Here is a 14,208-nt window from a genome sequence, read left to right as displayed (position 1 = left end):
GGAGGGGACCTGTACCCCAGTGAGAGTCAGCACCTTCAGGAGAGGAGGGGACCTGTACCCCAGTGAGAGTCAGCACCTTCGGGAGAGGAGGGGTCCCGTACCCCAGTGAGAGTCAGCACCTTCGGGAGAGGAGGGGACCCGTACCCCAGTGAGAGTCAGCACCTTCGGGAGAGGAGGGGACCCGTACCCCAGTGAGAGTCAGCACCTTCAGGAGAGGAGGGGACCTGTACCCCAGTGAGAGTCAGCACCTTCGGGAGAGGAGGGGTCCCGTACCCCAGTGAGAGTCAGCACCTTCGGGAGAGGACCAGAGAGAAATGAGACCCCTCTCCAAAAATATCACTACATGTAACACAAGGAGCAAACAACACAGCCAGTGACCTCTGTATTTATACAATCACACAGAACATTTCCTGTCACAGTGAGCTGCAACAAAATTCATTAAAACTATGTTTAATTGACTTTGCTTTTAAAATGCATCTACAGTAAAAAAAAACTTGATTAACAAATCTATTTAGGTTTAAAGGCATTTTCAAAAAAATGTGCTCAATGCAGCTGCAGTGTGTGGTGATCCCACACCACCACCCCTGGGCCTGGAGAAATGCCACCTGTGTTACTGCCAGTCACATCCTTCATTCCGATACACGAAACCGGCAGTCTTCCGCTGACCATCGTGGTGATAATTGGGAAGGGACAGGGCGGGGGGTGTGTCTACATCCATAGGTTATAAATAGCACCGTTAAACAAGTAGTAAAGATCCCACGACAAGAAGTCACAAGTGTGACGAAGGGAGGGGAAGGGGGGGGTGCGTTCGAAGACCACACCCCAGGGGTGAAAGATGGGATCCACTCTCCTGGATCTGACCTAAATAACGCACAGCTGATGTGCCCTAACCGGCCCCCCCACCCAACAAACCAATCGACTGCGGTGCAGCCTTGTAACACAGACCGAGCCCTCGGATTATGCCAAAATGTAACAGAGAAATTGGTCGCGGCCAGTCTGCTGGAGTCAGAGGCAAGTTGCTCGAATACGCCCTTCCCTTCTTTATGTACACGACACGGCTCCGTCACGGACTCCCTCTCTCTCTCGTCTTTGGTAACGGTCTGGTTAAGTTTCAGTCACAGATGCTGTCGTCGGAGTCGCTCTCGTTGCCGACGTGCAGCTGCAGGGCGCCGACCGTCTCATCCAGCTCCTGCTGCAGCTGCTCCAGGTCCTGCTCCGTCTGCATGCAGACGTCCGAGGCCTCGGAGTAACAGGACTCGGCCGCGTCCTCCGTCTTGGAGGAGGCGCAGTGCGGCTTGTCCGGCGCCACTGCCCCCCCGCCGCCTCCGCCAAACCTGCGCCGCCTCTGCTGCAGGAAGAGCAGCGCCGCCTCCTGGACCACCTGGGCACACTCGGAGGTGCCGAATTCGGGCCCGTTGACGCTGATGTGCATGAGGCTGTTGAGCAGGTCGGTGGTGGCGGCGCAGGCCCTCCCGGAGCGCAGCCGGGCCTCGATCCTCCTCAGCGCCCCGAACCCCCTCTCCGACCAGGCGTTGGTGATGGGCATGGAGAGCGAGACCTCCGCCAGAGGCAGCAGGGCGGCGTAGGAGCGGTGCAGCTCGCTCTTGAGGGTGAAGAGACGCTTCAGGCACCACTCGGTGACGGTCACGCTGGTGTCGGTCAGCACAGAGTCCGGCACGTTGTTCTTCCAGGCGTGGAGGTCGAACTTCAGCTTGCCCCACTCTGCCACCAGCTGGCTGAACTTGGCCTCCCCGCCCTCGGCCTCCCGGTAGAAGTGGGCGGCCAGGGTTTTGATCTCGGGCTGGCCGTACTCGGCAAAGTCCGGCGACTCGGGCGAGGGCACCAGCAACGGGTTGAAAATGGAGAAGGCGGAGACCAGGGGCAGAGACGCGCCGAACCTGCGCTGGAGGTCGGCCTTGAGGGCCGCCACGTAAGCGTCGAGCAGGGCGCCCAGCTCGGCCTCCTGCTCCGGGCTGGGCGGCAGGAGCTCGGCCGAGGCCAGGCGCCCGCCGGGCAGGAGGTCGGCCTTGAGGCGGCCAAGGGCCTCCTTGGTGCCGGCCGCCTCGTTGAGCTTGTAGACGGTGTACTTGATGGAGGGCTCGATGGTGAAGAAGTTGACGGCCCCCTTGCGGAAGATCTTGCTCAGGCCGGCCAGGATGGGCGAGACCTCCCGCAGGATGTACAGGGCCCCCGCGAACCGCACGCTGCGCAGCTGGCTCAGCAGGCCGCAGGCCGCCGCGTCCGCGTCCCGCAGGCCGGACAAGGCCCGAAGCAGGGCGGCGTAGTCGTTGTAGGCCCCCTCGACCGAGGCCTCGAAGGACAGGCGGCGCTTGTGGCAGGCCCGCCTCAGCTTCCGGAGCAAGGCCCGCCTCAACCGGCCGCTGGGGGGCCCCGTCTCCAGCCGGGCGCTCAGGTAGGCCTCGGCCAGGCCCGGCGACCTCTCCAGCAGCTCCCACAGCTGCTCCAGGTAGGCCTCGACCCGGAGCAGGTAGCGGCAGTCGGGGCAGGCCGCGGTCCCGGCCAGGGCCAGCCGGTGGCAGAGGCAGTGGAAGGAGACCAGGGCCGGGTTGGCCTCCTTGAGACGGGCGGCCACCCCGCCTCGCTCGGCCGTCATCGGCTCCCCGCCGTCGGTCACCAGAGAGGCCATCTGCTGGACGGGCAGCTCCAGCCGCCGGAGGGCCTGGCGGATCAGCCCGGCCAGCTCCTCGGCCGCTTCAGAGTCCGGTTCCGGGTCCGGGTCCGGGTCCTGCCTCCGCCTCCTCCTCACCGCCTCCACGAAGAGGAAGCTGGTCAGCACCTCGGCCGTCTTGGCGTCAACGTACTGGACAAAGGCCAGCAGCGAGGCCGCGGCCGCTGACCCTCCGGCCACCTGGTCCGAGAGGAGCCCGTAGCAGCCCGCCTGCCTCACCCGGCGGAGCAGCCGCCGTCGGATCACGTGACCCAGCGACAGGAAGACCTCCTGCAGCGTGTCCGCCCGCCGGAAGTGAGTGACTCCGCCCAGTCCGGCCTCGCCCAGCAGCCGCAGCACCGACAGCAGCTTGGCGCTGGGCAGGTCCTCACGGGCCAGCCAGTAGGCCGCCAGGAAGAGGGCGTGCAGGGCCGCCCCCTCCTCCCGCTCCTTCTCCGCCATCTCCCGCTCCGACATGCGGCCGGCCAGCTCGGCGTGCACCGCCGCGCCGTGCTGCTGCGACTCCGCGTGGACCTGCAGGGCCGACTTCTTGTACCGGACGGCGGGGGTGCCGTTGAAGACTTTGGTCTTGTTCTGCTTGTTCTGGGTGTCGTGCCTCCGGCACAGGTAGCAGTACATGCCCTGACCCTCCTCGTACAGCAGCCAGTACAGGCCCGTCCGCTCGCAGTACGTCAGGTCCTTGTCCGACAGCCACTTGTGCACAAACTTGTCCCCCCGCCGGCAGTCCAGCTGCACCCGCTCGCAGCCCGCCCTCTTGCACTTGTAGTGGGAGTGCGCCTGCGCTCCGTCGTACTGCGGGAACACGCCGCGGAAGGCGCTCTCCACCACCTCCGCCGCCGGCACCTGGCCCTCTCGGCTCGCGCTCGCCACCTGCTGGCGCTTGGCAGACGGCACCTCCTCGGCCCCAAGCGGTAGGAACGACGAGATGCTGCTGGGCTCTGGCTCAGGGGAATCTAGGGAGAGGAGCACACACAAATTGCGACTCATTTTTTTGTTTTTAAAAAAAAAAATCAATCAATCTTCGCCCTTCTCGACACCTCAAAAAACAGATTATCTGGTCATTTATCACATTGCTGTTTGTGGGATCTTGCTGTGCTCAAATTGGCTGCCGTGTTTCCTACATTAACGTGAGGTGATGCATTTTGGTAGATCGAATCGGGCCAGGACCTACTCCGTTAATGGTAGGGCGCTGGGGAGAGTTATAGAACAAAGAGATCTAGGAGTACAGGTTCATAGCTCCTTGAAAGTGGAGTCACAGGTGGATAGGGTGGTGAAGAAGGCATTCAGCATGCTTGGTTTCATTGGTCAGAACATTGAATACAGGAGTTGGGATGTCTTGTTGAAGTTGTACAGGGCATTGGTGAGGCCACACTTGGAATACTGTGTACAGTTCTGGTCACCCTATTATAGAAAGGATATTATTAAACTAGAAAGAGTGCAGAAAAGATTTACTAGGATGCTACCGGGACTTGATGGTTTGACTTATAGGGAGAGGTTAGACAGACTGGGACTTTTTTCCCTGGAGAGTAGGAGGTTAAGGGGTGATCTTATAGAAGTCTATAAAATAATGAGGGGCATAGATAAGGTAGATAGTCAAAATCTTTCCCCAAAGGTAGGGGAGTCTATAACGAGGGGGCATAGATTTAAGGTGAGAGGGGAGAGATACAAAAGGGTCCAGAGGGGCAATTTTTTCACTCAAAGGGTGGTGAGTGTCTGGAACGAGCTGCCAGAGGCAGTAGTAGAGGCGGGTACAATTTTGTCTTTTAAAAGCATTTGGACAGTTACATGGGTAAGATGGGTATAGAGGGATATGGGCCAAGTGCAGGCAATTGGGACTAGCTTAGTGGTATAAACTGGGCGACATGGACATGTTGGGCCGAAGGGCCTGTTTCCATGTTGTAAACTTCTATGATTACAATAGTGACTACACTTCAAAAAGTACTTTGTTGATTGTGAAGCACTTTGGGACATCCTGCGGATGTGAAAGGCACTATATAAATGCAAGTCTTTCTTCTACTAATTTTAATTTTTTTTTATTCGTTCACGGGATGTGGGCGTCGCTGGCGAGGCCAGCATTTATTGCCCATCCCTAATTGCCCTCGAGAAATTGAAATCATTTAACTCCCCCCCAACAACTGACTTGGTAAAACCGTTAGCCGTGGATCAGTGGGCAGCACTCTCACCTCTGAGTCACTCCAGAGACTTGAGCACAAAACCCAAAAAGGCCGACACTCCCAGTGCAGTACTGAGGGAGTGCTGCACTGTCAGAGGTGCCGTCTTTCGGATGAGACGTTAAACTGAGGCCCCCGTCTGCCCCTCTCAGGTAAAAGATCCCATGGCCACTATTGGAAGAAGAGCAGGGGAGTTCTCCCTGGTGTCCTGGGGCTAATATTTATCCCTCAACCAACATCAAAACAGATTATCTGGTCATTATCTCATTGCTGCTTGTGGGATCTTGCTGTGCATAAATTGGCTGCTGCTTTTCCTACATCACAACAGTGACCACACTTCAAAAAGTACTTCACTGGCTGTAAAGCTCTTTGGGACGTCCCAAGGTCACAAAAGGGGCTATATAAATGCAAGTCTGTGTTTCTATTTGCTGAGCTTAATGGCTGAAATGATTGTGTTTGTTACATTACTACAGACAACAGCCGGCCGAGTTTGTAGTTGGTGAGCTGGGTTAACTAGGTCAGGGGGGCTTCACTCAATCGTAAATCACAACACCTCCAACAGGGGGGGCCCAGGGTGCACTGGACGTTTTTTTTAAATGTAAGATTTAAACGACAAATTATTTATATCGCAAAACATCCCAAGGCGCTTCACAGGAACGTAAATCAGACAAAGTTTGACACCGAACCACATAAGAGTTTTTGGGACAGGTTGGTCAAAGAGGTTGGTTTAAAGGAGCGTCTTAAAGGAGAGGTGGATAGAGAGGCGTACGTAATTCATAAATAATGGAAACCGAGCACTGGGGTTCATTTCTAGAGGGATAGAATTGAAAAGTAGAGAGGCTATGTTAAACTTGTATAGAACCTTGGTCAGACCACTCTTGTATTGTGAACAGTTCATATTATATAATGGATATAGAGGCAGTGGAGAAGGTGAAAAAAAATATTTACTAGGATGATACCAGAACTTAGAGGTTATACCTATCAGGAAAGATTGAGCAGGCTGGGGCTTTTATCTCTTGAAAAGGGAAGACTGAGGGGTGACCTGATAGGGGTCTTTAAGATTATGAAAGGGTTTGATAGGGTAGATGTGGAGAAAGTGTTTCCACTTGTGGGGGAGACCGGAACTAGGGGCCATAAATATAAGATAGTCACTAATAAATCCAATAGGGAATTCAGGAGAAACTTCTTTACCCAGAGAGTGGTGAGAATGTGGAACTCGCTCCCACAAGGAGTGGTTGAGGCGAATAGTGTAGATACATTTAAGGGGAAGCTCGATAAACACATGAGGGAGAAAGGAATAGAAGGATATGGTGATAGGGTGAGATGAAGCAGGGAGGGAGGAGGCTCATGTGGAGCATAAACACCGGCATGGACCTGTTTCTGTGCCATACGTTCTAGGTAATTTAACGTAGTAAAACGTCTCAAGGTGCTTCACGAGTGATTACCAGATGAAATTCGACATCGAGCCATATAAGGAGATATTAGGACAGGTGACCAAAAGCTTGGTCAAAGAGGTAGGTTTTAAGGAGCGTCTTAAAGGAGGAGAGAGAGAGAGAGACGGAGAGGTTTAGGGAGGGAATTCCAGAGCTTAGGGCCTAGGCAGCTGAAGGCACGGCCGCCAATGGTGGAGCAGGACCCGGGCTGCGGAGCTCTGGATGAGCACTGGCCCGAGAGGAGGAGGGGAGAGGAGAGGGGATTCCTGCCGGCGCAGTTTACATGCGTTTCCCTCCCTCCCCGCAGCGTCTCGAGGTTTCAGAAACTCACGGCCACACACGGTGCAGGCGAACTTCCTCCGCTTGGCGATCCCGAAACTACCGCTGGTCTCGACAGCGTCGCCTCCGGCGGCGATGGTCAGCGTCAGGCCGACGGGAGGCTGCTCCTCCGGGCTGTTGCTGCCCTGCTGGTCCAGCGCTGGGGGTTCGCTGCACGGCCCCGGGAGCCCCTCGGGCTTCTCCGCCTCCTCGCCGGCCTCCTGGGGGTCTCCGAGCCCCCTGTTCTCGGAGGGGGCTCCGTAGGGCAGGGCGCCGCTGGCGTGCGAGTACAGGTGGTCCCGTAGGCTGCTCCGCGCGCTGAAACGCTCTCCGCAGTAGTGGCACGAGTACAGTTTGTGGTACTTGCCCCGCTTGAAGTTGAGGCCGGGCACCTGCAGGCCCCCCGAGGAGCTGCTCCGAGACCCCGCCAACTGGCTGGGGCTGTACTCCTCCTGGGGGTTAGCCGACTCCTGGCTCGCTGCCGGCATCACCGGAGCCCGAGCGTACCGGTGCTCGGGAATGTTGGAGGGCACACCGAGGGACAGCTGGCACAGCGGGTCTGCCCCGACCCTGGCTCCCGCTGGCTGGAGGTCCCGTACCCCCCCCGAGGCCATGGCCAGCTTCTGGGAGCCCGATATCTGGATGCCGTAGAGGTTGGGCGACTGCAGGGGCATCACCTCATGGTGCTGGACGAAGACCTGCCCGCCGTGACCCGGGTCATGGACCAAGTTGTAGGCGTGGAGGAACCTGATGCCCTCTTCCAGGCGGTTGGGGTCGACCGGCTGCTTTGGCCCCTTGCCCGTGTACATCAGGTGCAGCAGGTAGCTGAAGATATCGGGCTGAATGTCGACCGGCTGCACCTTGATGTAGTCACTGTGGGAAGAAACAGAGGTACGAAGACGTCAAAAAAAAAAAAAACGGGCAGAGCATTTTCCAATGTAAACCTTCACCCAACGGCTCAGGTCTCAGCCGAGGCTCAGCGGGCAGCGCTCGCGCCTCGGAGTCAGACGGTCGTGGGTTCGAGCCCCCGCTCGAGACTCGAGCGCAAAATCCAGGCTGGCGCTCCCAGTGCCAGTACTGAGGGGGTGCTGCACTGTCGGAGGGGCCGTCTTTCGGATGAGACGTTAAACCGAGGCCTCGCCTGCCCTCTCAGGTGGACGTAAAAGATCCCACAGCCACTATGGAAGAAGAGCAAGGGAGTTCTCCCTGGTGTCCTGGGGCCAATATTTATTCCTCAACCAACATCACTAAAAACAGATTATCTGGTCATTATCACACTGCTGTTTGTGGGATCTTGCTGTGCGCAAATTGGCTGCCGTGTTTCCTACATTACAACAGTGACCACACTTCAAAAATACTTCATTTGCTGTGATGTCCTGAGGTTGTGAAAGGCGCTATATAAATGCAAGTTCTTTCTTTCCAGTGAGGCATTCAGAGCAGGTTCAATCACCTAATTTTTTGGAGAGTTGGTTGATCCCAGTGGGTGGCATGGGGGCAGCAATGAGGGGAGGGTGGGGGGTGCCCACAGTTGAATCCAGGCTGGGGAGATCAGCCGGGCCTCTTACTCCTGATCACGATCCTGTATGTGGGCATTGGGCACGGGCAGGATTGGCCCTGGATGTGATGCCATCCATGGTCAGATACCCTGCCAACACAATGCCCAGACTTGCTCACAAAGGCCAGGAGTTGGATGAATTCAAGAACCTTCAGGGAGAAAGGAAGAGAGAAGAGAGAAGAAGAGGAGAGGAGGAGAGAAGGAGAGAGAGAGCGCGCACCCCTTACCTCGACTGATGAATGAAGATCATTTTGAAGTAGTTGGAGAAGGCGGCCAGCACGGCTCGGTGAGCTTTGAAGTGAATGTCTCCCACCGCGACCGTGCAGTCACACAGGAAGCCAAACTCCCGCTGGATGTTCAACTGTTGCAGCAGCACTAAGCCGTGATTGGCCACGTCCATGGTGCAGCCCTGCAGGGTATAAATCGGGCACAATTAATCGTCCGGCATTTTAGTGAAGCAATTTTACCCAAACAAGAGCCATAATCGACAGCCTCTGTTCCCAAAATACAGGAAACATTTTTTTTTCTTCCACATTCCCATCATTTACCAGTAGGATAGCCTGGACTATAGACCTAGAGGTTGCAGGTTCAAATCCCACCATGGCAACTTGTGAATTTAGTTCATTAAAATCAGATCATTTGTCAGTCGGCAGCAGGAAAAGTGACCATGAAGCTGTAGGATTGTCATAAAAACCCAACTGGTTCACTAATGTCCTTTAGGGAAGGAAACCTGCCGTCCTTACCCGGTCTGGGCCTATATGTGACTCCAGTCCCCACACTATGGGGTTGATTCTTAATGCCCTCGGGACAACCAGGCATAAGAACATTAGAAATAGGAGCAGGAGTAGGCCATACGGCCCCTCGAGCCTGCTCCGCCATTCATTAAGATCATGGCCGATCTTCAACCTCAACTGCACTTTCCCGCCCGATCCCCATATCCCTTGATTCCCCTAGAGTCCAAAAATCTATCCATCTCAGTTTTAAATATACTCAATGACAGAGCATCCAGAGCAGAAAATTCCAAAGATTCACAACCCTCTGAGTGAAGAAATTTTTCCTCATCTCAGTCCTAAATGGCCGACCCCTTATCCTGAGACTATGTCCCCTAGTTCTAGACACTCTATCCAGGGGAAACAGCCTCTCAGCATCTACCCTGTCAAGCCCTCTAAGAATTTTATACATTTCAAAGAGATCACCTCTCATTCTTCTAAACTCCAGAGAATGTAGCTCCATTCTACTCAATCTCTCCTATCATCAGCAAACTTGGATACATTACATTCGGTCCTTTCATCTAAGTCATTAATATAGATTGTAAATAGCTGAGGCCCAAGCACTGATCCTTGCGGCACCCCACTAGTTACAGCCTGCCAACCTGAAAATGACCTGTTTATTCCTACTCTCTGTTTTCTGTCCGTTTACCAAGCCTCAATCCGTGCTAATATATTACACCCCATCTACTAGAGTACAAGGGGGCAGAAGTTATGCTGCAGCTGTACAAAACGCTAGTTAGACCGCACCTGGAGTACTGTGAGCAGTTCTGGGCACCGCACCTTCGGAAGGACATATTGGCCTTGGAGGGAGTGCAGCGTAGGTTTACTAGAACGATACCCGGACTTCAAGGGTTTAGTTACGAGGAGAGATTACACAAATTGGGGTTGTATTCGCTGGAGTTTCGAAGGTTAAGGGGTGATCTGATCGAAGTTTATAAGATATTAAGGGGAACAGATAGGGTGGATGGAGAGAAACTATTTCCGCTGGTTGGGGATTCTAGGAGTAGGGGGCACAGTCTAAAAATTAGAGCCAGACCTTTCAGGAGCGAGATTAGAAAACACTTCTACACACAAAGGGTGGTAGAAGTTTGGAACTCTCTTCCGCAAACGGCAATTGATACTAGCTCAATTGCTAAATTTAAATCTGAGATAGATAGCTTTTTGGCAACCAAAGGTATTAAGGGATATGGGCCAAAGGCAGGTATATGGAGTTAGATCACAGATCAGCCATGATCTTATCAAATGGCAGAGCAGGCACGATGGGGCTGAATGGCCTACTCCTGTTCCTATCTCGTGAGCCCTAATCTTGAGTAACAACCTTTTATGTGGCACCTTATCGAATGCCTTTTGAAAATCCAAATCTATGACATCCACTGGTTCCCCTTTATCTACCCTGCTAGTTACACCCTCAAAAAACTAATAAATTTGTAAAACTCGATTTTCCTTTCATAAAACCACGTTGACTCTGCCTAATCATTTTATGATTTTCTCAGTGCCCTGTTACCACTTCCTTAATAATGGATTCCAACATTTTCCCGACGACTGATGTCAGACTAACTGGTCTGTAGTTCCCTGTTTTCTCTCTCCCTCCTTTCTTGAATAGCGGGGTTACATTTACCACCTTCCAATCCGCTGGGGCCGTTCTAGAATCTAGAGATCACAACCAATGCATCCACTATCTCTGCAGCCACCTCTTAGGCCATCAGGTACAGGGGATTTGTCTGCTTTTAATCCCATTAATTTCTCCAGTACTTTTTCTCTATTGATACTAATTACTTTAAGTTCCTCACTCTCATTAGACCCTTGGTGCCCCACTATTTCTGGTACATTTTTTGTGTCTTTTACTGTGAAGACAGATACAAAATATTTGCCATTTCCTTATTCCCCGTTATAATTTCTCCTGTCTCAGCCTCTAAGGGACCCACGTTCACTTTTGCTACTCTCTTCCTTTTTACATACTGGTAGAAGCTCTTATAATCTGTTTTTATATTTCTTGCTAGTTTACTCATATTCTATTTTCTCCCTTTTTAATCAATTTCTTGGTCATCCTGTGTGGGGCTCAGTGGGTATCACTCTCGCCTCTGAGTCATGGGTTCGAGACCCACTCCAGAGACTTGAGCCCATAACCCAGGCTGATTCTCCCAGTGCAGCACTGGGGGAGTGCCGCACGGTCGGAGGTGCCGAGACGTTAAACCGGGGCCCCGTCTGCCCTCTCAGCTGGATGTCAAAGATCCCAAGGCCACTATTGAAAGAAGAGCAGGGGAGTTCTCCCCAGTGTTCTGGCTAATATTTATCCCTCAACCAGCACCGAAAAAAACAGTTATCTGGTCATTTTCATATTGCTGTTTGTGGGATCTTGCTGTGCACAAATTGGCTGCTGCGTTTCCTACATTACAACAGTGACTACACTTCAAAAAGTACTTCATTGGCGCTTTGGAACATTCTGAGGTTGTGCAAGGCGCTATATAAATGCAAGTCTTTCTTATATCAAAGAGGATGAGGAGGGGAAAAGCATGGATGGGGCCACACTATCAGCTCTACAGACAAACACTGCCCTGTTTAATCCACTCCAGTAAAAGATTACTCTAACACCCACTGGCTAGGCTCAGACTGACCAATTGACCGAGGTACTAGGGGTTCAGTGCCGTCTTTGGGGGGGGGGGGGGGGGGGTGGGGGGAGGAGGAGAGAGTAGGGAAGAGTTGAGAATCGGAGTGGGAAAAATATTTAATAATCTGAACTTTTAAAAATTCAGTCTGGGGATGTAGGTGTCACTGGCAAGGCCGGCATTTATTGTCTGTCCCTAATTGCACTCGATTTGATACAACCAAGAGTCTCGCTGGACCACATCAGGGGGCAGTTAAGAGTCAACCACATTGGTTTGGGGACTGGAGTCACGTATAGGCCCAGACCGGGTAAGGACGGCAGGTTTCCTTCCCTAAAGGACATCAGTGAACCAGTTGGGTTTTTACGACAATCCGACAGCTTCGTGGTCACTTTTACTGATCCCAGATTTTTATTTCTAGATTTTAAAAAAAAACAAATTCAGATTCTTAAACTGCCCAAGTGGGATTTGAACTCGCGTTCTCTGGTCCAGGCCTCTGGATTGCTGGGAGTGGAGGGGGGAGGAGCAGGATACGAGTCGTGCATGCCTCCTGCGTTTAACCTTACAAAGGACCGTTTGGTACAAATGGTAGAACTTCAAACATCAGGAGGCCTTTGTGATCCGCCAGCCTTAAAACGAAGCACAGATTATCCAGGCAGAGGCCAGCGCCATTGGAAACAAGAGCAGCCAGGCTTGTCTGATGGGCCAATGAACCAGGTCCCTGCACCGACACACCCTTAATGCACGGGGATCTTATACAAAGCCACAGCCTTGGGGGCTCTAAACTGGCTCTCTACTCCACGAGGGCACAGGGAACAGGTTTCAAAAAACATTAGCGGGAGGGAGGGGGGAAAACATACAAAAAGATTTGAAGGTAGAACAAACTGCAGCCTGCCTCCAGCAACTCACGTGATGGAGAGCATCAGTTTCCATCAGATGCTGCTGTGGTTATTTCAGTTTGCGCGGCGAGATTATCGAGCCCCAGCTCTAGGGTTGTGAAAAAAACCACATTAAAGTGTTTTACACATCTCTCAGCACAGGTCGGTTTTAAACACCCCGGGACTGGCTGTACCACACTGTGCTCGACAACGACACAGGAACCCCTGCCCGCATCCCCACTCAAAAAAAAAACAAACGTTAAAACAATTACAAGTTTACTCTTCGTGACCTCGCTGCCCTGTCTGACCCCGAGCTGAGCTGCCTCTTCCCTCGCCGAGGCCGCCTACTTCCGCCTCCGTGACATCGCCCGTCTCCGCCCCGGCCCCGGCCCCAGCTCATCCGCTGCAGAAACCCTCACCCGCAACTTTTATCACCTCCAGGCTCGACTATTCCAACCCTCACCTCTCCCACCCTCTGTAAACTCCAGCTCATCCAAAAACTCTGCGGGCCCCCCCCGTATCCTAACTCGCGCCGAGTCCCGTTCACCCGTCAACCCCCCCCGCCGTGCTCGCCGACCGACATCGGCTCCCGGTCCGGGAACGCCTCGATTTTAAAATTCTCATCCTTGTGTTCCAATCCCTCCGTGACCCTCGCCCCCCTCCCCTCTCTCTATCTCTGTGACCCCCTCCAGCCCCCTACAACCCTCCGAGGTCTGTAAATGTTATTGTTGTTGGCCGTGCCTGTTTGATGCAAAAGTTCATTAGAAACAGGTTCTGTCAACATAGTTCAACAACAACAACACCAGGGCAAAGGCCCCGCAGGAGTCACCATTCCCCCCCCCCCCCCCCCCCCGGGGCAGAGACCATTCCCCCCCCCCCCCCCCCCCGGGGCAGAGACCATTCCCCCCCCCCCCCCCCCCCCGGGGAAGACACCATTCCCCTCACCGCCCCCCCCCCCCAGGGCAGACACCATTCCCCTCACCCCCCCCCCCCCCACCAGGGCAGACACCATTCCCCCCACCCCCCCCCCTGGGACAGACACCATTCCCCTCACCCCCCCCCCCCCCCCCGGGGCAGAGACCATTCCCCCCCCCCCGCGGGGCAGAGACCATTCCCCTCACCCCCCCGCCCCCGCCCCCCGGGGCAGAGACCATTCCCCTCACACCCCCCCCGGGGCAGACACCATTCCCCCCCCCCCGGGGCAGACACCATTCCCCCCTCCCCCAAGAGACGCCAATCCCTCTCCCCACCCCAGGGGGGAGACCCCCACCAGGAGGAGACACCATTCCCCCCCCTCAGATTTCGGCCCTGAGCGGACTCCCCTCTGCCCAGTAACGGGGTCTGACCGGGCTGTCGGGAGTGCCGCGGGGTCCGGGCGGCCGTGTCTCTGGACAAAGCCCCGGCCCGGCCCCGGGTCTCCCAGGGTGAGGCGGCCGCTCTCTGTGGAAGGAGGAGGGTTGCAGCGCTCGGGCCCCGGGGTTGCAGCAGTTGCTGGGTCCGAGGGCTGCGCCTCTCTCCCGGGGTCCTGACCATGCTTTTGCCGGAAGACTGGGCTCCGGGACCGGCCCCAACCTGCGGCTCTTACCCGGCTCCGCGCTGCTGGATCGCGGCCTCCTCCTCACGCGACTCCCGGGATCACCGGCCCCGCCCCCGTGACGTCACAGGGAGCTGACCTAGTAACGGAGTGACGTCACAACGAGTCTCCCGGTAACGGGGTGACGTCACGGTGGGGAGTCTCTCAGTAACGGTGTGATGTCACAGGGGGAGACTCCCAAAAACAGTGACATCACA

General features: G+C 54.7%; 1 protein-coding gene across 2 annotated transcripts; it reads right to left on the bottom strand.

Annotated features, from left to right (window-relative positions):
• Positions 1 to 434: 434 nt before the first annotated feature.
• Positions 435 to 14,092, bottom strand: LOC137326736 (uncharacterized). 2 transcript variants are annotated; one of them, XM_067992101.1, is made up of 5 exons: positions 14,003 to 14,092; positions 12,449 to 12,526; positions 8,394 to 8,575; positions 6,625 to 7,484; positions 435 to 3,642 (listed from the first exon to the last, which is right to left on the bottom strand). In XM_067992101.1, exons 2-5 carry the CDS (start codon positions 12,470 to 12,472, stop codon positions 1,112 to 1,114), a joined length of 3,597 nt encoding a protein of 1,198 aa, XP_067848202.1. In that variant the 5' UTR covers positions 12,473 to 12,526; positions 14,003 to 14,092; the 3' UTR covers positions 435 to 1,111. The 2 variants fall into 2 exon arrangements, with proteins under 2 accessions (XP_067848202.1, XP_067848205.1); XM_067992104.1 differs by lacking the exon at positions 12,449 to 12,526.
• Between the last annotated feature and the right edge of the window lie 116 nt (positions 14,093 to 14,208).

Source organism: Heptranchias perlo, chromosome 10 (genome assembly GCF_035084215.1).
Source record: "Heptranchias perlo isolate sHepPer1 chromosome 10, sHepPer1.hap1, whole genome shotgun sequence".
Classification (NCBI taxonomy): Eukaryota; Metazoa; Chordata; class Chondrichthyes; order Hexanchiformes; family Hexanchidae; genus Heptranchias; species Heptranchias perlo.
The sequence above is the reverse complement of the archived record's forward strand: the minus strand, read 5'-3'. Positions and strand labels throughout refer to the sequence as shown.